This window comes from Lampris incognitus, chromosome 6, assembly GCF_029633865.1.
Source record: "Lampris incognitus isolate fLamInc1 chromosome 6, fLamInc1.hap2, whole genome shotgun sequence".
Lineage (NCBI taxonomy): Eukaryota > Metazoa > Chordata > Actinopteri > Lampriformes > Lampridae > Lampris > Lampris incognitus.
In genome coordinates this window covers 8,264,446-8,288,182 of record NC_079216.1, presented here as the reverse complement: position 1 = coordinate 8,288,182, position 23,737 = coordinate 8,264,446, and the positions used below count along the sequence as shown (strand labels likewise).

The 23,737-nt window shown below is 43.7% G+C and overlaps 2 protein-coding genes across 2 annotated transcripts in view; one reads left to right on the top strand and one right to left on the bottom strand.

The window, feature by feature from the left end:
- Nucleotides 1–1,380: 1,380 nt before the first annotated feature.
- LOC130114324 (YY1-associated factor 2-like) lies at nucleotides 1,381–7,693 on the bottom strand. Its single transcript, XM_056282175.1, has 4 exons — nucleotides 7,595–7,693; nucleotides 7,086–7,208; nucleotides 2,733–2,885; nucleotides 1,381–2,571 (listed from the first exon to the last, which is right to left on the bottom strand). Exons 1-4 carry the CDS (start codon nucleotides 7,618–7,620, stop codon nucleotides 2,331–2,333), a joined length of 543 nt encoding a protein of 180 aa, XP_056138150.1. The 5' UTR covers nucleotides 7,621–7,693; the 3' UTR covers nucleotides 1,381–2,330.
- A 981-nt stretch (nucleotides 7,694–8,674) lies between these two features.
- LOC130114386 (periphilin-1-like) overlaps nucleotides 8,675–23,737 on the top strand; it is a 51,906-nt gene continuing 36,843 nt past the window's right edge. The window contains exons 1-5 of the mRNA XM_056282250.1: nucleotides 8,675–8,808; nucleotides 14,977–15,046; nucleotides 18,833–18,906; nucleotides 21,640–21,852; nucleotides 22,181–22,248. Coding sequence (XP_056138225.1) covers nucleotide 15,046; nucleotides 18,833–18,906; nucleotides 21,640–21,852; nucleotides 22,181–22,248 — 356 coding nt within the window. The 5' untranslated portion in view covers nucleotides 8,675–8,808; nucleotides 14,977–15,045. The remainder of the gene's footprint in view (nucleotides 8,809–14,976; nucleotides 15,047–18,832; nucleotides 18,907–21,639; nucleotides 21,853–22,180; nucleotides 22,249–23,737) is intronic.

Here is a 23,737-nt window from a genome sequence, read left to right as displayed (position 1 = left end):
TTTGAGCCTTTTCTTGTTTGCAATGGTGATGGACAGGTTGACGGACAAGATCAGGTAGGAGTCTCCGTAGACTATGATGTTTGTGGATGACGTTGTGATCTGTAGTGAGAGTAGGGTGCAGGTGGAGAGCCTGGAGAGGTGGAGGTATGCACTGGAGAGAAGAATGAAAGGCAGTAGGAGCAAGATGGAATACATATGCATGAATAATAGGGAGGACAGCGGAATGATGATGCAAGGAGTAGAGGTGACGAAGGTGGATGAGTTAAATACTTGGGGTCAACTGTCCAAAGTAACGGAGTGCAGAAGAGAGGCGAAGAAGAGAGTGCAGGCAGTGTGGAGAAGAGTGTCAAGAGTGATTTGCGACAGAAGGGTACCAACAAGAGTTAAAGGGAAGGTTTACAAGATGGTAGTGAGACCAGCTATGTTATATGGTTTGGAGACAGTGCCACTGACAAAAAGACAGGAGGCGCAGCTGGAGGTGGCAGAGTTGAAGATGCTAAGATTTTCACTGGGAGTGACAAAGAAGGACAGGATTAGGAACAAGTATATTAGAGGGACTGCTCAGGTTGGACAGTTTGGAGACAAAGCAAGAGAGGCAAGATTGAGATGGTGCAGAGAAGGATGCTGAAGATGGAGCTGCCTGGCAAGAGGAAGACCAAAGAGGAGGTTTATGGATGTGTTGAGAGAGGACATGCAGGTGGTTGGTGATACAGAGGAGGGTGCAGAGGACAGGAAGAGATGGATGATGTGCTGTGGAGACCCTGAACGGGAGCAGCCGGGGGAAAAAAAAGTATGTCTATACATAGTAGTTTAATTTTTATGTTTACCTTGTTGCCTTGTCTATTCTGTGTAAGTACATGGAGAGCAATGGAGGTCCCAGAGTCAAATTCCCTGTATGTGTGGGCCTACACATACTTGGCCAAATAAACGGATTCTCAACGGTGTTATCCATCACCATCGTTATCATGGGTGATGGAAAACGCCATGACCACCGAGTGAATGTTGGTAGTTATTCACTTTATTAGAAATTAAATTTTTAGAGTGAAACGTTGATCAGAAATTAGCATTCATTTTGATATTCACAAACTTTTTTTTTTACATTTTCAAGTATTTGTTTCACATTTTCAATTTTGTGGCCTGAAGCAATAGAAAGATGTGCCTTAAAAGAACAGCATTGTTAGTTAGCTGTTAGAAAATGTCCTTTGCTTAACACAATTTCTTTTATTTGCTCATCAGTAACAAGTGAATTCCGTCAAAACAAGTGTTGTAGAAAACAAACCATTTTCACAGAGACGACTTCCTCCAAGTGGTGTAATGTATTCAAGCACAAGCTATGATGAATATGCAACTTTTAATTTTTTTAGAAATAGCTAGATTGTGAGCAGTCTTAGACTTCAGTACAGTAGGAACCACAAACAGGGACCCAATGGAATCCAGACCAAAAAAAAAAAAAGCTACCACACATGCCCATCGCCTTTGGCGAAGCTTTGCTTATATGTATTTCCATTACACGTTTAGTGATTCTCCAATTGTATCTCAGTCTGTTTATAAAAAAAAAAAGAAGATCTCGGTATGCTGCAGTATAAACTACAACTGATCAGGCTTGACTCAACAAAATGAACAAGACAGAATAATTCAGTACCTTTGCTTAAATGTTAGACGGTGACACAATAATTAAGATGTCCGACGGCATAAACAAAGACTGAAGAGCATAGCCAGTAACAGTGATATTGTTCAGTAAGTTTGGCAAAAATTCAAATAATACTTAGAAACATGTTCAAAAAAGAAAAGTAAAACAACGTCAGAGGCCAACAAGTGCAAATAATCTGATATCAAAATTCAAAGGTACTCTACAAATCTGAGATGACAGCTTCACATTTTTCCTTCCACGATGAATAAGTACTTACTCATTCTCTGTAGCAAACACTCTGAATACTCTATAGTTAATATTGGGGGGGAACCAAAACCAAAAACTGAGTGTGATGCTAAAGTGTTGCGACATGCGCCACCACAACATGCGTCATGGTTCCCCTTTACATCCAGGAGTCATTGCTACTGTGACTTTTTCAGTTCACTTTATTTTGACCAATCTTCTTCCTGTTGGAGCGTTCTTTCAACAATCCCGACACCTGAATCCGTGCTCAACGCAGGAAGGCAGTGAGTAATCCGGCCCCTTCACACCCCTAAAGCAGGTCTCAGGGGTAACGCTAGATCGGTGTACGTCTTACAACAAACAGGTGCAGGTTGAAATTAACCACTTGGAGGAGTCGGAAGGTGTTGGGGGGGAAGGGGGCGGGGGGGAGGTTGCTACGGTTGCGCCATGCAGAGGTTTAGTGAGTCTCTCCGTTGATGGATGAACCTTCGCCGCGGGGCGAAGACGACCTGGAGACCCCGCGTTCGGTGTTGTCCGAGCTGGAGCCACTCTGAGTGTGCAGGTCTGCTGAGGCGGCGGTGGTTGAGGTGGATGTGGGCTTGGCTTTCTCTTTAAAGTCTGTGATTATGACGGTCAAGTCTCCAACGGTGACCTCTAGGTGTTGGGCGCTGCTCCTGTCCACGTTTTTTAACCGGGGCCTGAGGAGGAGACGGGGAGAAAGAGAAACGGGGTTTGAGCAAGTTCTTATCGGGGTTACATAATGGTCATGTGGTGACGAAACATGGGAACGAGATGGAAGACTGATGCATGCTGCGACAGTGTGACAATAATTCCTTGATTAAAGTATCGAATTTCTTACCTCATCTTTTTATGGCTGTTCTTCTTTAGCATTGGTTCTTTATCACTCTTGTCTTTTTCCAACTTTTCTTTCCTCTCTTTTTTGGGTTGTGTGGGAGGCGCAAACTGCTGGTTTACTTGCTGTGCAACCAGCTGTGCAACAGGCCGTGGTTTTCTGAAAGAGAGAGATGCGTCATTGGCTTCACAAGCTGTTTCCAAGTGAACACCCCCCCCCTTTATTCTCCCCAATTGTATCCGGCCAATTACCCCACTCTTCTGAGCCGTCCCGGTCGCTGTTCCACCCCCTCTGCTGATCCGGGGAGGGCTGCAGACTACCACATGCCTCCTCTGATACATGTGGCGTCGCCAGCCGCTTCTTTTCACCTGACAGTGAGGAGTTTCACCAGGGGGATGTAGCGTGTGGGAGGATCACACTATCCCCCCCCCCCCCCAATGGGTGCCCAGACTGACAAGAGGAGGTGCTAGTGCAGCAACCAGGACACATACCCACAGCCAGCTTCCCAGCCACAGACATGGCCAACTGACCAAGCCGGAGGTAACACGGGGATTTGAACCGGGATCCCCATGTTGGCAGGCAACGTCCTGTCACCACTACACTACCTGGATGCCCTTGTCAAGTGAATTTTAGGCAAACTTTGGAAATGTAGCAAAAATAAATAAGCAGATTAGGTGCGTTTCCATCAACTGGTTTGGAGTGAACAAACTAGGCTACAGAAAGTGTAGTTTTGTCAAAAGTTGGCAGTATATCTTCAGGAATTTGTTTCAATTGGGAAAGTTGTAATTGTTGTCGTGTCTGCTATTATTGGCCATGTTTCATACTGTCCAGACAGGAAGAGACAAAAAAAAATGCGAGTTAAATATTCGCTACGTCAGAACTTATTCGGCAAAGGTGTTTTCCATATCCGATTTAGCGCATTAACTCTTTCCAAAAAGGCAAAAACCAACTCAAGTGAGCATAAAAACTTTTTTTTGTGCAATTGATGAAGTTTTTTCCCCAAATTTCACCATTTCCACAAACCTTTTCGAATGCAATACTTCAAGATGCGTATAAAAATATGCAATGGAAACACGCCTACAGACAACCGTACCCCTGTGAGAGCATAGGCCACAGTGGTTGCATGGATATGAGTCAGGCTGCCATTCATGCGCTTTTGTTTTTGGGACGCGTGAGCCCGGAGGCCGTTTTGAGACGAGTAGAAACTGACAACAACAGGAGGATAATAGGAGGGGAAAAACAGTGGAAAGAATGGTTAAAACAATGGGCACATCCCGCATGCTCTGAAACGACTGAAAGACTCTCTCCTCCTTTTCTCCTTCACTACCTTCTTTTTCTGAGATTTGAGGAACTATCTGACTGACACCATGTCGGGTGCTCTTCCAAATACTGGATTAAGTGAAGCTGATGAAAATACCTATGTGTTAAGTGTAATTCCTCTTGGAAAGTAAATAGTCAAGTCAATTTTATTTGTATGGCCCAGTATCACAGATTTGCCTCAAGGGACTTCACAGCAACACAACACCCTGTGCTTAGACTCTTGCATCGGATATGGAACAACTCCCTACAAAAACCTCTAACAGAGAGGAGAAATAGGAAGAAGCCTCAGGGAGAGCAACAGAGGAGGGATCTCTCTCCCAAGACGGACAACGTGCAATGGATGCTGTGTACACAATTTAGTATATATATATCTAGCATGACTGTTTGGACATGTGGCAATTGCAGACCTAAAACATGCTTTTAAATATTAATCATATTATCAACACAGAAAAAAATAAACTTAATAAAATGATGCATTGCTGAAAATATAAACCAATAAGATTCAATACTTCCTAGCTGACAATATTAATACGTATTAATGTGTACTATTTACAGACAAATAGTTGCATTGTAAGATGGTGACAGATGTACCCTGAGCTCCCCACCGGTTCAGGGATGGACTCTTCACATAGATGGCCTCTTTGACTCCCAGTTCAAACCAGCGTTCCTCCCTATCAAGGATGTGCACATCCTCATCCCTGAAAGAGTGGCCACTAGCTTGAGATGGTGTAGACTGTACAGTCCTGGTCTGGCGTGTTAGCTCTCCTGTGTTGTGTCATCCTCTTGGCCAGCGTCTGTTTAGTTTCCCCAATGTACAAGTCACGGCAATCCTCCTGGCACTTAACAGCGTACACTGTATTGCTGTGTTTGTGCCGGAGGACCCGATCCCCGGGGTGGGCCAACTTGGCACAGCGTGTTTTGGGATTTGAAAGCAACTGAGACATGATGTTTGGAAAACACGCATCTCAACTGTTCCGACACTCCCACCACATACGGAAAGGAAATTTGACCAGGTCTCTGCAGCTTTTCACTTACAAAGCTCCATTTACAAATCACATTTATTTGTGTAGCCCAATATCACAAATTAAAAAGTTGCCTCAGTGGGCTCAACAGCAACACAACATCCTGTCTTTAGATCCTCTCACCGGATAAGGAACAAGTCCCTACATTACATTACATTACATTACAGTCTAGCAATGATTCGGGTGATTTTCGAAGGGGAACCAGTACACGTCTTTATGCATGCTCAATAATCCAGGTGAGAAAATCAAAGAAGGTTGAATCAGTTCATCTGGACACAACGTTTATTGGGAGAAACGTTTCATCACTCACCTAAGTGACCTCTTCAGTCTCAACAGACTGCAGGTATCCCCACCCTTATAAACAATACAGTGGCACAACGACCGGTTTCATATGCAAGTTACCGTGACCATTAACTAGTTACAATGGCCATGTGCACTATTCAGAGGATGACTGAGGAGGTCACTTAGTCGAGTGATGAAACATATCTGTCAATAAACGTTGTGTCCAGATGAACTGATTCCACCTTCTTTGATATAGTAACTCTAGTCAATGAGCTGCATATGAAACCGGTCGTTGGTTTCAGTCGTTAGGCCACTGTGTTGTTTATAAGGGGGGGATGCCTGCAGTCAGTTGAGACTGAAGACGTCACTTAGACCAGTGATGAAACGTTTCTCTCAATAAACGTTGTGTCCAGATGAACTGATTCAACTTCCTGTGGGAACTAAAAGTGTTCCAGCAAGGTATTACATCAGACTAAATTACATTAACCGTCCGACACATCAGAATAGTTTCCTTACCGAGTAGCCACATAAAGCAGACATTGCCAGACTTCATTTTCTATCCAGAAATAAGAGTTTTAAAATCAATGATGGGCCCCATTCGCCTTATATTGCATTTCTTTTTCAACTGGACTTTTGAAACAATCTGTTGTTCAGCCCCGCCAGGTAGACAGAACTTAATATCAAGGAGCTCACACCAATATGAAACGTGAATCCTCTGGATTTGCAACGCTCGCTTACATGCTTCTTCTCCCAGCTTATTCCCTGTTTCCCAGCGGATTTTATAGTTTCCATCGGTACCCTGTGGGGGCACAGCACCAATGGCCTTGACCGATCCGGTATGGGTCTTGTGCATCCGCATACTGATTTGGCAGAATTGTACATCGGATGCCCTTCCTGACACAACCACCAACCCTATGGACGGGGGGGGGGGGGGGGGCACAGGCAAAGCGCTGGGTGCCATGCCCGTATTCATGGACCATGGCAAAACTGCATGCTGTCTGTCTGCCTCGGGAGAGAGATCCCTCCTCTGTTGCTCTCCCTGAGGTTTCTTCCTATCTCTTCTCCCTGTTAAAGGTTGTTTTTTTTGGGGGGGGGGGTTGTTCCTTATCTGATGCAAGAGCTAAGGACAGGATGTTGTGTTGCTGGAAAGCCCCTTGAGGCAAATCTGTAATTTGTGATATCGGGGCAATACAAATAAAACTGACTCGACTTGCGCCCATGCCTGTCGCTAAGCATACAGTGCAGAATGAGTTTTAGTTGATTCGGCATAGCCCCTTATCTCTTCCTTTGCGGTACGAAGATCACGTGACGGCAGTTTCGAAGGATTTGGACGAGACCTGTCAAAACCAATGTCCCGCTTGCTGCCACACTGGCAAGGGGGACGGTTTGAATAAAGGCCACAAATCATACCAACGTCTCAATGTAACCCAGACAAAGACACACGTGAATGACCTACATTACGGACCCAAATCGGGGAGGGGGGGAGGGAGGAGGGGGGCATTTGGTTGGATTTGTAAAGAAAAGTATTCCCATGAGAGTTGGTGTCCGTCCCCTCCACCCTTGTCCATGTTGTTGTTTTGCACGTGTGTGTGACCTGTCTAATGTGTGTCGTTGCTTCAGACACGTGGCTTTTGGTTATCTGTGTTTGCAATTAAAGATATATATATATATATATATATATATATATATATATATATATATATATGTCACAACATAAAAATGAATCAGTTCTTACCGGGTCGACGTGCCCTTCCTGATATCACACATCAGGCACTTGAACGCCTCGGCGCTGTTCCTGAACGTGCACACGCTACAGTCCCAGTACCCATCGTCAGGGGGCTTGGACTGCCGCTTCGGCCTGCGGGCAAACAAAAACAAGACGGGACACGAGTGCAGGAAACTCTTTTCTGCTGCAAACAGAAAGCCAACAGTCCACTTCAGCATGCAGCGACCCGAGGCGCCTGCACGGAAGGAGGAAAACGGCGCGGGGGACGGCTGGAAACACGGGTCAACGGGGGGTGGAAGGGGGGGGGGTTGGGGAACCGAGCTTCTCGGTTTGACACCGCAAGGCAGCCCCCGTGCAAACCAGCCCCCCACGCAAACCAGCCAGTCGGTCGGTCCCGCAGCCGCCATGAGCGCTCCGGCAGAACAGCTGCGGCCACCCGGTCGTGCGTATCCGCACACGGGTGACCTTGCGAGGCCCTCCTTGGTAAAGATAACGGAAGGGTTTTTTTTTTTTTTTACCTTGTGGGGCTCTTCTTGTCTCCCATAGCACGCTGCTTCCTATTTGTTCGGAGTTGCGGAGGGGGGCTCGACGCGAGCAGAGGTGGAAAACAGACGAGGCGCTCTCGCTCTCAGCTGTCGTAGAAACTCCGGTCTGCGGGCGGTCACGTGACCGAGCGTCGCCCAATCGCCGCCGATGTGATCGCAACACAATGCACGGCATCATGCGCGGCGTCGGTCAGGACGGGTCTCCCGCAACGCCGCAACTTCAGCCCCGGCGTGCTCGCCGCAGCGCTGCGAAGCCTGCACACGAGTCACGTCTGTAAGCCTTTATATCATGGCGCTGTTTATGGACTACATATGTTGAGGTGAACAGTTAAATTCTGTTACACGGCGTCTAAAGCCTAACGTGCCGGTGCAACTGCCCTCACCTTGATAGCTGCGCTAAATTTGGAGACTTAAAAAAGACGTAATTTGCCCAAATGGTGTAAGAGTCTGGTGGTTGGAAAACATGAGCTTTGTGTCGTGTTGATGAATGGAGCACTTAGCAGGGCACTGCTTTAATCTCCTTTAAACGACAAAGAAGGCAGAATAGAATGTGTAGTATAAAGTTGATATGTAGTATCCAATTTGTATAAACATATTCCACCGAATTAGACAAATACATTCGAATAAGATGTGCTAGTAAACTACACTCAGCTAATAAATAAATCATAGTATTTTAGTAAAAAATTAATAGCCTATGCAACTACTCGTACTACTACCACCGCTATATTACTACCAAAACACTGCTGATAATTTAATTATCCTATGCTGCAGTAATACTTTTTTGAACACTATTAAATCATACGAATTCAATGGTATTATATAAAAGTATTTACAAAGATCATGCTCGTAGGGGAGATGATATGCTGAATTTACTGTGACGCTTCATTTCTATGTACTTACCCCCAACCACTTAACTAATTTGAGTTGATTACTAAAAATGCGTCTCAAAGTTTCTTCTACGTTCTTGACTGACCGGCGGGGGCGGGTAAAAGCCATGTGGCGGCAGCGTCTCTTCTTGCGCATGCGCATTGATTTCCTGACGAACTAGACCAGGAACACAAACACAGTTATATCCGTGCTGCACGTTTGCTTGAATCGCAAGATTGATCCGTGTTTTCAGCTTGAAATCGACGCTGCACCTGCGGTGACACGTCACAGGAGATGTGCAACACTTGCTTTGAGTCTAGGTGAGTTAAACGTGTTGTTTGGTGAGCGCGTTTGTTTTCTATTTGCAGGGCTAGGGATAGTTAAACTGAGGAATGTGTGTGTGTGTGTGTGTGTGTGTGTGTGTTGAGTCGACGGGGGTCCCAGATTAAAATCGACGTGTTCACAGCATCCGAATTATTTCAACAAGCTTGTCCTGAGGTATAACATGACGCATGCTGACGATATAGTCTCGTTCTTTTACTTGACGCCATTAGTGTATTTTTAGTTAACGTGTGTGCCCAGCCCCTGTGGGGCCCTCCACTGCTGGACCCAGGACCGTCCTTTGGCCATAACACCTCAGTGAAACATGAATTGACCCTGTATTTTTATTTTTTCTGCAGTAAAAAAATATCCCCAGTATGAGCGTCACTCTTGATAAAGAAATTGAAGAGGTTTGAGATATTTGGGGATTGGAGGCCTCTGACCTGGACTGGGAACCAGACTGGCTCTTCTCATACCCATGGCTTGATGCAACTTGATTTGATTGGTTGATGTTTTTTGTGTTCAAATTTGATGGTGTTTTGTTTTATTTTATCCATTGAGGGGCGCTCTTGATTCATTTTGATGTAAGCGGTAGTGGGTTGAAAGAAAGAAGAAGACTTGTATCCCTGCCTGGACTGGTGCACATGGGGCTGGTGTAGGGGGAGAGAGAGCTAGCAGCATGTGGTCAGCTTGCAAGAGCCCCGGGATGATAGCCAATTAGCTCAGAGAGTCGACAGACAACGAAATGGGGATTTCCACACTGCTGCTTTATTTTTATCATACATACAGAAAACATAAAAACCATAACCTGCACCAACTTGTTACAGGGAGAGTTTGCTCTTGCGGACGTCGGTCGAAGCAGCGCTAAGAACGGCTCTACACCAGTCACTCAGTCATCCGGCGTCGTCCTTGTGGGCGTTAGCTGCAACGCTAGTACGTCACAACAAAACAAAAGCCACCCTGTGGCGCTATTTGGAATTGCAGCACTACTATATTTCTACTTACCGGACTCTTTGACTGTTACACTGTGCGAGCCCTTAGATCATTGCGATTGCCAAGCATGGAACCTAAGTACGTTCATTAAAGAAGTTAAACATTACATTGCTGTTTCTGAATTTGATTTTAGAACTTCACAGGCAGTTTGAGGGCTGGTTCGGAGCCGGTGCCGGTTCCTTGGCTGTCGCGTTTCGACAGCCGAAGAACCTGCTCTCGGCCAGGAACACTGGTTCCAGAGCGGCACCAGCTCTTGCTGTAGTGACGTGCGAGTCATGAACGAATCGTTCGAAACAAACGACTCTTTTGACTGAGTCGGGAGGGACAACTCCTCCTCCCCATTAACTCGTTCACTTACTCGCCCCTCCCACTGAGGGCTGGTTCGGAGCCGGCTCTCGGCCAGGAACACTGGTTCCAGAGCGGCACCAGCTCTTGCTGTAGTGATGTGCGAGTCATGAACGAATCGTTCGAAACAAACGACTCTTTTGACTGAGTCGGGAGGGACAACTCCTCCTCCCCATTAACTCGTTCACTTGCCCCTCCCACTAGTTAGTGCGTGTCACGATTGTACAACTCCTATTACCTGTACTTATGGAGATGTGTCATTAATTACTGTATTAACCCAGCCATGGGAGAAAAGCAACCACTTTGGCGCTTGCTTCAACTCGGAAATCGGGATTTTCCGACCTCCTATAAGAAAGATTACAAAGTACAGCGCCACTCAAATTTGGAGTTCTACTTCTAAATTCGGGGAAGTCCATCTACCCCGACTACATGGAGAAGCGGTTCTCTGATGTCACAACAATGGCAGCATCTATGGAGGTGCACATTGGTAAACCATCAACTAAGGCAACATAAAGTATATTTCAGAATAATGTTTATTGGCCAACTAGGTTTGCATATACATAGCATTTGACTCTGGTTTTGTGGCTCGCTCAGTGTACTTAACAGAAAAACAACACTACAACACAATCTTCAGATATATACACAAGGATTGACTTTTACAGGTGAAATCTACTACTATTACTTTCGAGTGCTCTTGTTAGGGGGTCGCCACAGCTGATCATCTCTTTCCATCTCTTCCTGTCCTCTGCATCTTCCTCTGTCACACCAGCCATCTGCATGTCCTCTCTCACCACATCAATAGACCTCCTCTTAGGCCTTCCTCTTTTCCTCTTCCCTGGCAGCTCCATATTCAGCATGCTTCCCCCAATATACCCAGCATCTCTCCTCCACACATGTCCAAGCCATCTCAATCTTGCGTCTCTTGCTTTATCTCCAAACCGTCCTACCTGAGCTGTCCCTCACACATCGCTGTTATTCTTGAAAATCAGTACCAGCATCTCACAACCATTTTGTAACCCTTCCCTTTAACTCTTGCTGGTACCCTTCTGTCACAAATCACTCCTGACACTCTTCTCTACCCACTCCATCCTGCCTGCACTCTCTTCTTCACCTCTACTGCACTCCGTTACTTTGTACAGTTGACCCCAAGTATTTAAACTCATACGTCTTCATCACCTCTACTCCTTGCATCCTCATCATTCCACTGTCCTCCCTCTCAGTCACGCATATGTATTCCATCTTGCTCCTACAGACTTTCATTCCTCTTCTCTCCAGTGCATACCTCCACCTCTCCAGGCTCTCTTCAATTTGCACCCTACTCTTGCTATAGATCACAATGTCATCAGCAAACATCATAGTCCACGGAGACTCCTGCCTGATCTGGTCTGTCAACCTGTCCATCACCATTGCAGACAAGAAAGGGCTCAGAGCTGATCCTTGATGTAATCCCACCTCTACCTTGAAACCATCTGTCTTTCTAACCACACACCTCACCACTGTCACACTTCTCTCATACATATCCTGCACCACTCCTACATACTTGTCTGCAGCTCCCGGCTTCCTCATCCAATACCACACCTCCTCTCTTGGCACCCTGTCCTATACTTTCTCTAAATCTGCAAAGACACAATGTAACTCCTTCTGGTCTTCTCTATACTTCTCAATCGACATTCTCAATGCAAACATCACATCTGTGGTGCTCTTTTGTGGCATGAAACCATACTGCTGCTCACTGAGCATCACCTCTCCTCTTAACCAAGCTTCTATTACTCTTTCCCATAGCTTCATGCTGTGGCTGATCAACTTTATACCTCTGTAATTGCTACTGTTCTCCACATCGCCCTTATTCTTGAAAATTGGTACCAGTATACTTCTTCTCCAATCCTCAGGCCTTCTCTCACTTTCTAAGATTGTGTTAAACAATCTAGTTAAAAACTCCACTGTCATCTCACCTAAACACCTCCATGCCTCAACAGGTATGTCATCTGGACCAACTGCCTTTCCATTCTTCATCTTCTTCATAGCTGCCTTCATTTCCTCCTTGCTAATCCACCACACTTCCTGATTCACTATCCCTACATCATCCAACCTTCTCTCTCTCATTTTCTTCATTCATCAGCCCCTCAAAGTACTCCTTCCACATTCTCAACACACTCTCCTCACTTGTCAGTAAATTTCCATCTCTATCCTTGATCGCCCTAACTTGCTGCACATCCTTCCTACCTGTGTCCCTCTGCCTAGCCAATCAGTACAAGTCCTTTTCTCCTTCCTTAGTGGCTGACCTCTCATATAACTCACCATGCGCCTTTTCCTTTGCCATTGCCACCTCTCTCTTTGCTTTACGCTGCATCTCCTTGTACTCCTGTCTACTCTCTTCATCTCTCTGACTATCCCACTTCTTCTTTGCCAACCTTTTCCTCTGTATACTTTGCTGTACTTCCTCATTCCACCAACAAGTCTCCTTGTCTTCCTTCTTCTGCCCCGATGACACACCAAGTACCTTCCTAGCTGTCTACCTCACTATTTCTGCAGTGGTTGCCCAGCCATCTGGTAACTCTTCACTACCACCCAGTGCCTGTTTTAACTCCACCCTGAACTCCACACAACAGCCTCTGTTCTTCAACTTCCACCATTTGATCCTAGGCTCTGCCTTCACCCTCTTCCTCTTCTTGGTCTCCAAAGTCATCCTACATAGCACCATCCGATGCTGCCTAGCTACGTTCTCCCCTGTCACCACCTTGCAGTCTCCAATCCCTTTCAGATTGTGCCTTCGACATAAGATATAGTCTACCTGTGTGCACTTTCCTCCACTCTTGTACATCACCCTGTGTTCCTCGCTCTTCTTGAAATATGTATTCACCACAGCCATTTCCATCCTTTTCGCAAAATCCACCACCATTTGTCCTTTGACATTTCTCTCCTTGACACCGTACCTGTACAGGTATTTCACCTTATTTTTTATTTCACATTTAAAGGTGAAATAAGAGGTGATAAAGTGCAATGGTGCAGAGAATATATCAGAATCACGTTTATAATGTTTATTGGTCTTTTAGGTTTGCACATGCATGGAATTTGACTCTGGTTTCGTGGCTGTCTCAGTGTACTTAACATAGAATAACACTACAATGTAATAATCTTCAAATATATACACAAGGATTGATTTATACAGGTGAAATAAGAGGTGATGAAGTGCAATGGTGCAGAGAATATATCAGAGATGCTGAAATAGATGTTAGCAGGTTTCTTACATGCCTGAGGTAGATGGACATGACAGAGCGTACCAGTATGTACAGTGTAGTATATACAAAATGGTTGGATTTGAAAGTGCTAAGTGTTCCTTTGAATGACAGCCTGCAGAAAGAAACTTTTTATATCTGGTTGTTTTGGGGTACAGTGCTCTGTAGCACCTGCCAGAGGGGAGGAGTTTGAACAGGTTGTGACCAGGGTATGATGGGTCTGCAGACGGTGATGGTCTGGAGACAGTGGCACTGATGAAAAGATAAGAGGTGGAGCTGGAGGTGGCAGAGTTGAAGATGCTAAGATTTTCATTGGGAGTGACGAAGAAGGACAGGATTAGGAACGATCGTATTAGAGGGACCGCTAAAGTTGGACGGTTTGGAGACAAAGCAAGAGAGGCAAGATTGCGATGGCTTGGACATGTGCGGAGGAGAGATGCTGGGTATATTGGGAGAAGGATACTGAATATGGAGCTGCCAGGGAAGAGGAAAAGAGGAAGGCCAAAGAGGAGGTTTATGGATGTGGTGAGGGAGGATATGCAGGTGGCTGGTGTGACAGAGGAAGATGCAGAGGACAGGAAGAAATGGAAACGGATGATCCGCTGTGGAAAACCCCTAACGGGAGCAGCCGAAAGTAGTTGTAGTAGTAGATTTATTATTTTTGCTCCACCACTTCCTTGTTTACCAGTGATGTCGGTTGTGAGGGCTGCGCGCAGGTAATCCCATCAACCCTTGCAGACATCTAAAAAACATTGCATTGTTAGTACCTGTCCTTATTTATAACTAAAGTGGCGGCTGGCCAGTACAGGGCGCCGCCCCCTTCAAATGTCAAGAGATTAAAATCTACTTAAACATGTTAAATATAATTTAGTTGTATAATGCAAATAATGATGAAATAAACTTGTTTTTTAGTCTTTGAGCGCCTGTCAGCAGCCATTAAATATTAGTTCCAAATGGTATTTGGTTGATTTCTGTCTGAATACATATACTTCCTGGGTCAAATAATACCTTATGTAAGCCCTCAAACTTTTGGCGAGCAGGTGACCTGAGCCTGCTGTCTGATTGGTTTCTTCAGATTTTCCACCGGGCACAGTTCTCTGTGTGCCCCAGACACTCCCACTTTTATTGGCGGCAAATTGGTATTGTTTGTGTTTTTTGATCTAATGTGATTGGACAATTCTCGTGGCTGTCAATCATGTTCACACCCATCATGACGCCTCGTCTCGACTGTCAATCATCCACTGTCTATTAACCCTGATAAAATCTATAGGCTACATTGTCCTTCTTAATAACTCTGACTGTGTGGACATTAAAGCAGCTGTCAGGTGTGCTGCGTCAAGGTAAATTGCGCCCCCCCCCCCAAAAAAAATTCGTTTTTAGCACCAGCCGCCACTGCTGAGTGTCTGTATTCAAAGAAGGATGTGAGCACAAGTTACTTCAACTTTAATGGAGAAACCATGTCATATCTATTTTGGCCCAACATTTTCAAACCGAAGATGTTTCAGTGCAGTGCTAAATCATCTCAAGTGGTCTTTGCTGAATGCATTCATCATTTGTATCACATTGCTGAGGTTTGTCCTTTTCTGTTGATAGGTTGATCACCCCTTGCTGAGAATTCCTGCACATTGCAATCCGCGGATCAAAACCAGTTACTCCCTCATCAGTAAGTTGCTGTATTTTGATTTTCCAGCCGTAGTAGTTGTACAAACTATTTATTTATCCATGCTGCCTGCAACTCAGCCCAGCTGTATGTTATGTTACCTTGTTGATTTAATATTGAAGACTGCCATTTCATCAGGGCAGGTGACTTAAAGCCATTTTCACACATGTATTCCGTAACATTGCTACAATTAGTTTTTCGGCACAGATGGTGGTTTCCTCCATTCACTAATACAGCCTCTGTACATAATATTTGTGGGTAGTGTTTGTTCACATGATATGACAGTATGTTCTGTGTCATTTCCCGCCTGTAAAGGATGTTTTTTTTATGTTCTCTTAGACTATGGCGCCTCTAACGTTATGATTTATCGATTGATTATTTACGCATTCTTGATTTTTCCTGTAAGTGTACCTTACAGTTAGCTATTGACCTGATCCTCTGCACGAACTGAAAACAGCTCTTATTTCAAGGATGGTCCATCCTCATTTTTTTTAAATATGCTCTTACTTTTACTGGTTTAAAAATAAATCTCTTCCTTCAGAAAAATGCCTGCAGTGAACAGGTCATGGATGCATTCTTTGTGATTGATTTACTCGCACCTGTAAAAGCATCTTTGGCCGGTAGCCCTACCAACATGTACCCTGGCTCTGCTGAATGATGCAAGCTAAGCAGGTGTGGGCTTGACTAGTACTTGGATGGGAGACCTCCCGGTAAAACTGAGTTACTGCTGGAAGTGGTGTTGGTGGGCCAGTAGGGGGCAGTCTTCCCTCCAGTCTTAATAAAAACAACAAAAATCAAATCCCAATGCCTCAGCACAGTGACGGGGACACTGTGCTGTAGGAGATGCTGTCCTTCAGATGAGACATTGAACCGAGGTCCTGACTCACTGAGGTCATTAAAGATCCAATGGCACTTATCGCAAAGAGTAGGGGGACCCCCGATGTCTTGGCAAAATTCCCAACCTGGCTCTCTCCCTCTGGCCACCTAATCATCCCCCCCATGTAATTGGCTCGATGATTCCTCCGTCTCCACCTCAAGCTGATGTGTGGTGAGTGTTCTGGTGCAAAATGGCTGCAGTGCATCACCCAGGTGGATCCTACACATTGGTGGTGGTTGAGATAAGTTTCCCCCCTTCAATGTGAAGCACTTTGATTGTCTAGATAAAGCACTATATAAATGTAATCCATCATCATCATTTTACAAAAGATTGATACGGCAATCTTGCGGCTATTGTTCAAACTATCGGCGTTCAAAAACATTTCCATAGATGTTATTCGTTCTTGAGTCAGCAAATTACATATACAACTTTTACAGAATATCGAGTCTGGCTTGCATTCACGCATAAAGCCAACACGTAAAATTGTCATTTACAAATTAATCTGCATGTTTGAATGAGGTTACAGTCAGTTGTTACCACTCAGCATTGTGCTCAAGTTGGCATTCAAGGAGTTTTCATGTGCAGTCCAGTGACGGTGCTACTGAGATAAACGTTAAGTAAAAGATAAAACAGCTTGTGTTCATCAGTGGTCATAAGCGACAAATAATAAGCAACTCAAATAAATGCCGATCATGTTCAAAGGGTAAGAAGATGTTGAGAACTTTTCTATTCCTACCCTCTTATACTATTCATGATTACACGATGAATTTATTATAGATAATAATAGACAATAATTTATAACAGAAAATGAAAGTTCAATTTACAGCCATCCGTGTCCATGATATCTAATTGGCTAGTTTCCATCAGCAGTCCCTTTGCCTGATGTTGTTCGGCATCCTAGGATAATAAAATAGTACAAATAATACATGTGCAGTAAGTAGAGCGCATACGTCAGTGTGATATATAAAAACAAAGATAAACAAATAAACATACAACAAAGTTAATATTCAAGAGAAACAAGAGCAAATAAACAAGAAAATATATACAGAATATACAAATAATGTAAAGAGATAAAGATAATACAGAAAATATTATATATAAAGAAGCAAACATACAACACAGCCAATGTACAATACAATTAAACAACATGTTAAAGGTTGACACTGTTGGTTCCTAATAAGCCATTTTTTGACATTACAGTTGAATGAATAATAGGATGGGGACTCTCTAAGACAGCCTGGCTAAATGTAGTTCTCCTGAGTGGGATTGTGCAGTCCCCTCCAGCTGCACCTCTAAAATGCACAAGCAAAATTGTAAGGGGTGCCCTTACCTCCGTACTCTTTCCTCTACCATTAAAAAGAAAAAAATCTATTAAAAAAACATCCTAGAGAGATTATAGGAAGAATTAGAACCAGATACCTCACTCTCCCCATTTCACCAAAAGTGAAAGAAACTCATTTTAAAATGAAAAATATTTATCCTTGTAATGAGTTTCTGAGACAAAGATTTTACTTTGAGGAAAAACAATTGTATGTTTTGTGATTCTGAAAGCGAAACATTAGAACATTTGTTTTGTACTTGTAAATATACTAGAGCCTTTTGGGAATTATTCCAAAATTTGATATCTGAAAAGGACTTTGATTTGCCCGATTTAGATTATAAGGATTTTAAATTTGGAGTTATAATGGAGGATTAAAAATATGGAAATGTTGTACAATAGCCTGATTATTATGGCTAAACAATTTATCCATAGATCTAGATTTTTTTAAGGCCAGACCACTATTCTTAGTCTTCATGAATGGCTTAATAAATTTTAAGAAAGCACTGAAATGTATACAAACCAAACAAGCTTTGAATGTTTACAAAAACATAGATATATTGACCTCTATCTTTTTTGGGTTTTTTTATTATTATTTTTTTCCTTATTTTTTATGTTTTGTGAAATACTAAAAAAAATTGTAATAGCTCAGTCTGATTTGTACTATTTGCTAATTTGTTATGACCAGATTTTGTTCTTTTGTTCATATAATAAAGGTGTTCAAGAAAAAAAAGGGAAGGTGCCCAGGAGACATCCTGATCAGATGCCCGGTCAAAAAAAAAAAGCCAGAGCCTCAAACAAATAAACTGCCACTAGCAACTGGAACCCATGGATCAAAGATCCCAAGAGCCTTTCATGATATTGTCTAAGACAAACGACATATTCCTGACAGATTTACATTTATAATTTTCGTCGATGTAGTACATATAGTGCAGCTCCCTCACCTTTTGTTTGTATCCTGTAAATGAAAAACATTTCGTATCCCTCAATCTCGACCGTGTCTGTGTGTTCTTCGCTAAGCCAAGTTTCAGACTTCGTGATTACTGTGGATTTGTTGCCCAGTTTTCTTAAGCAGTGATTGATCTTTGAAAAGTTTGGATTTGGGCTCTTGCTATTGAAGTGAATTATTGATGTTGCTCCATCCATTTTTACTTTTCTTTTGAACTGGTCTTCTGTGTAGTATTCACAATGTCTGTATGTATTCTTGTGAAAATTGTTCTCAGGGTCTATGTAATTTTCGTCTATATAATTTTCGGTGTTTTGTGGTAATGTCCTTTGAGCAAACAGCCTGCATTATTCAACAGACTTCAGTAATGCAGTGAAGCCGGTGAATCCATTTTTCAATTTTTGTTTTTTGAATGCAGGCTCTCCAACTAACTTTGTGAGGATTTATCAGCCAGTACGCCTGTGCATAGATCCTCTCCAATTTCTAATTCTGTTTTTAAAGATGGGAACATTAACGTTGGGTAGAACACATGTGTTGAGATTCAGTTGGCATGTTATTTGACAACTGCAAAGGCTACTTAACAGCTGGGTTTTGAACAGGTTTTTTGGGTGACCTTAATGATATCTTCATCATCTTCTGTCTTTGCAGTGGCATTTCCGCGGGACCGTAGGACGATTAGAGAGGAGTACGAGGAGCGCTTCTTTAACAGAGATTCAAGAGAGGTAAGGAAGAATTAAGTTTTGAGATTGACAAAGTTTCTCACATAGGCACACAGTTGGTTACTTAAGAGCAATCTTTTGTGTGTGTGGTTTTTTTTTTTTCTCCCCTATTTTACCTGTCCAATTACCCCATTCTTCCACGCCGTCCTGGTCACTGCTCCACCCCCTGTGCCAATCCGAGGAGGACTGCAGACTACCACATGTCTCCTCCGATACATGTGGAGTCGCCAGCCGCTTCTTTTCACCTGACAGTGAGGAGTTTCACCAGGGGAACGTAGCACGTAGCACATGGGAGGAACAGGCGCCCTGACCGACCAGAGGAGGTGCTAGTGCAGCGACCAGGACACATACCCACATCCTGCTTCTCACCTGCACACATGGCCAATTGTGTCTGTAGGGACGCCCAACCAAACCTCCGGCTTAGTCAGGTGTCGATTCGAACTGGCGAGCCCCATGTTGGTAGGCAACGGAGTAGACCGCTGTGCTACCCGGACGCCCCTTGTATGGGGATTTTTTTTTTTTTTTGCCTCCTTATCTTAAATATGCACAAATGTCTTGTCTGTGAATGTTCTCATTCATCCAGGTCATGGTTATCCAAAGGAGTTGAATCAAGTGCAACTGGACTTGGTATATATCCGTGAAGATGTTTCGCCTCTCATCCAAGAGGCTTCCTCAGTTCGTGCCTTTCTGACTAGGTGAAGCTAGTCTGACTGGCTGGTCCAGTTGCACTCGATTGAACTCCTTTGGAGCACAAATGTCTTGTTTTACTTGCTGCCATTTTAGTTAAGAATTTGGATATTTGTCCCAAAGCTTTGTCATTCCTCCATTCCTTCTTTCCCGCACTACCACTGTTCTTCTACCAAGAAGTCATTTGAAAGGGACAACGGTATGAGTGGGTTTGAGGAGAGGATGAAACAAGGGAAAGCAGAGAGCATTTGGGACAGTTTATGTGCCAATTTACCATCAGAAATGAATTTTGGCTTTTAATGAAGTGACTCCGTCATTACTTAGACTGATCCAAAGCTCACAATATGCTGCATAATTCAATATCCGGTTTAATATTTTGCTGTGTTTTATTTAATGCAATCTCAATAAAGAGGGGGGAAAAATCATCTTTGTCGCTGATGAAAGTTATGCACACCTAGTGCAAAGTATGAATGTCTGCACAAATAAATGTATGGTCTAAACAAACACACATAATGTTGCACACACACACATCTGGCAGTTGCCCGTAAAATATTTCAAGTTTGAGTAGTTGTGTTGATGACACCAGATTCTGGATGTGATCCCAGTAATGTCCACTCTAAACTGGAAATACTTCCTGGAGAGTCTCCTCCTGCATGTCCACCGCTAAAGGAGACTTGTAGGACAGCAGACAAAATGGCGGCACAGGACTCAGTTTTCAGGTCAGGGAGGAAAAGAGGAAGAAGCTCAGGAGAGATTTTCAGAGCTTTGGGATGAGCCCTCAATGTGATTGTGGCGAATTACTTCAGTTTGCCCTGAAAGACACCAGAGGTCGCTGTTGTCCCGACTTTCGGTGCATTGCCAGCAGTTTTTAGTTCCCACACCTGTTGATAAGAGATGATCCACAACCCATGATGAACATAGTTTGATGATGTAGTGACTGTATATGCTTGTATGATATCAGACTAGGGATGCACCCATGTCAGTGCACTGCCAATACCAATTCCAGTTATGAATCTTTAAATATCAGTCAATATCAAGTTCCAATCCTTTCCTTTTTCTCAATAGTGCAGACTTAGACCATCAGTAAGGGGTCAATGGGCAAAATGATTGTGATAGAGTCAGTTTTTTTTTCCATCAAAGAAATAAAGGCTTCCATATGTCACAAATGCTGTAAATCAAACCATGTTGCTGTAATTTACTACAGGTTACTCATGGCTTTTGGTATTAGATTTTAGTCTTGTGTATAAGACTAACAACTGACAGGTTAATACATCAGTTTAGATCATGGATACACACTCTAGAAAAGGGAATAAGGATTGATATGTTATATCCAGCACATATTTCCACAAAGCCACTCTCCACCTGCTTGTCAGCAGTGCAAAATGTCCTTTTTCAGCATTGTCTGCACATTACAGGTCATGGTGGGGATATTGGCCCATGTTCACAACAAAAAAAGATGTACTTGGGGGCGTCCGGGTAGCATAGCGGTCTATTCTGTTGGCTACCAATATGGGGATCGCTGGTATGAATCCCTGTGTTAATTCGGCTAGGTCGGGCGCCCCTACAGATACAATTGGCCGTGTCTGCAGGTGGGAAGCTGGATGTGGGTATGTGTCCTGGTCATTGCACTAGCGCCTCCTCTGGTTGGTCGGGGCGCCTGGCCGGGGGGTGGGGACTGGGGGGAATAGCACGTGATCCTCCCACGTGCTACGTCCCCCTGGTGAAACTCCTCACTGTCAGGTGAAAAGAAGCAGCTGGCGACACCACATGTATGGGAGGAGGCATGTGGTAGTCTGCAGCCTTCCCCGGATTGGCAGAGGGGGTGGAGCAGTGACTGCGACGGCTCGGGAGAGTGGGGTGGTTGGCCAGGTACAATTAGGGAGAAAATGGGGGGATGGGGGAAGATGTCCTTCATTAAAATGAACCTTTCCCCGTTAGCTTCCCTCTTGATTTCTATGGTTAGTTGGGGTTGATAAAACAGAAGGCGAATGTTCTTGAATGTGCTGTCCTGTGTCAGTGATGTAACTTGCAACGGTGATTTCGTTTCAGGTGACGGTCCAGAGATTTGTGAATATTGTAGAGAGAAGGAATATTGTACGGCCCGAGCTCGACTACGATAGAAGGTATTGCGATGACTCGTGGTACGGTGGCCCTCGAAACCATCAGGACCAAAGAGGATACCGTGACGGAGATGGTTACGGTTACAAGGATGAAAATCCCATGTACGACAACTTCAACAGAAATTCATCGCCCCCACGAAAGGTACAGCGGTAGCCTGCCGGGCGTTTTACAAACAAATATTTCCTTGCGTTGAAAGTTTGACAACTTTTGAATGAATCCACGAGACCTTAAAACATGTCAAATTATCTACTGCGTCATCAGTCGACCCACCAAAAAAAGTCGACTGTACATTTGCTGCTGAAGCCGTGTTCACATTGCAAGAAATTGTCTTTTGGTTACCTGGCCGATCTTGAATTGTGGTGGCGGATACAGGTCTTACATTTATGCTGTTTAGAAAATAATTGTCCTTTGCTTAAATTTATTATTCTTTCCAAATGAAAGTGGCTCAGATTTTGTTTCTGTTTTTCAGGATGACTCTTACTCCTACAAGTGTTCAAACAGAGATGATGGATATATGAGGCGTCAAGTAGAGATAAGGTAAATTTCCATAGATTCCTCGTACCTGTTTTTTTTTTTTTTTTTTTTATGAATTCTGTTTTAACCATTGTGGTGAAGTCACAATGTGAGTTTCTATTACTGTGGCTGTAATTCAAATATCCCCAGGCGTGCTACTACTTAACCAACCACTAGGTGGAGCCAGCGTTATGTCATTTGCTATTTCAGCTCAGTTTGTCAAGTGGAGTCGGACTGATTTTTAGTGTGGTGCTCTTGGTGCATAAAATGTAAAGGAAGAAAGAAATCAAGACCAACCAACGCATCTCTATCAAATTCTGATATTTTCATGTTTAAGTTAAGTTTGGACTGTGTTGGGGGTGAAAGTCATAAAACACTACAGCTAAATTCCCTCTTGAAGATTTATCGTGGTCAGAGATCATGACCTTGTTATCATCTAATCTAATATGATTCAACAGTATAATATAATTAAATATAATGTTTATGTGTGCATGTCCGCTATTGCACTGCTTTTGAGTTTTGTCTGAGGAGCTGCCCAGACAGCAGCTATACTCAGCGGCTCCACCAGTTGGCTGCCATCCTGCCCCAGCATGCCAACGGTTCACGACCATTTGCCCCCCTCCCCGGGGGGACAAAGGGCACCAGTGTCTACTCACACTGAGCCAAAGAGCCCTCAACCCCTCCACCCCCACAGGAAAACCAGCTGGGGCCTCTCCCAGTCCAAAACCCACACACTCCTTAGAGCAGCCCTTAACCTCTGTGTCCTATGAATCCAATTAAAAACTTCACTGCATTCGACTGAAGTTGGCCCCAAGGACAGCTGTTTTGACAAGATTCTTTTTATAGTGTATGTTCCCCTCCAACCTTTGTTAAAGTTGAACAGAAATTGGAAATATTTTCAAACACAATTTATTACCTTAATCATCTTGCATTTTGTATTGTATCTTTCTACTGGGGAAAGCTGCTTATACATTTAAAGGTAGATTTAAGTCTTTCTTCTTTTTCTCCATTTGATGGCGCTCACCCCAGTTCAGCTTCTCTGTCTATTTTTTCCTCTGATACTCATGATGTCACCAGACAGCCAATCTGATCAGATCATCAATAATGAAACTCCGCCGACCCTTGCTTCAACTTGTCGCTCAAAGTCAGCTCATGAATATTAATGAGGACCAGACCACTCCCTGACACAGTTCTGGATAAAGGACTAAAAAATACACAATATAAGTCATTTACAAATAAAAAAAATTCTGAATGTGTTATTATTCTGCCTTCAAGTTTTTTTAGACATGTGAAAGAACCAGCCCCCCCCCTTTTTTTTTGGTTAAATTTTTTTACTTGTTTCAAGATGGTGGCACCCAACCATGTGTCATGAAGAGACGTGTATGCAGGTTTACTTTCCAGCCCAACATGGCAACTCCATGGCACATGACTGGGAATCATGGTTCCAGGGTAAAGCACATCGTGTTGCATTTTCATTTAGGAAATGTTTCATACGCATTACATTTTGTGATTA

Excerpts from the sequence above, each read along its gene's own strand:
- LOC130114324 (XM_056282175.1), bottom strand. The coding sequence starts at position 7,620 with ATGGGAGACAAGAAGAGCCCCACAAG. Across the intron at positions 2,886-7,085 it reads AGGAAGGGCACGTCGACCCG|AAAACCACGGCCTGTTGCAC; the intron begins GTAAGAACTGAT and ends TCTCTCTTTCAG. Across the intron at positions 2,572-2,732 it reads AACAGCCATAAAAAGATGAG|GCCCCGGTTAAAAAACGTGG; the intron begins GTAAGAAATTCG and ends TCTCCTCCTCAG.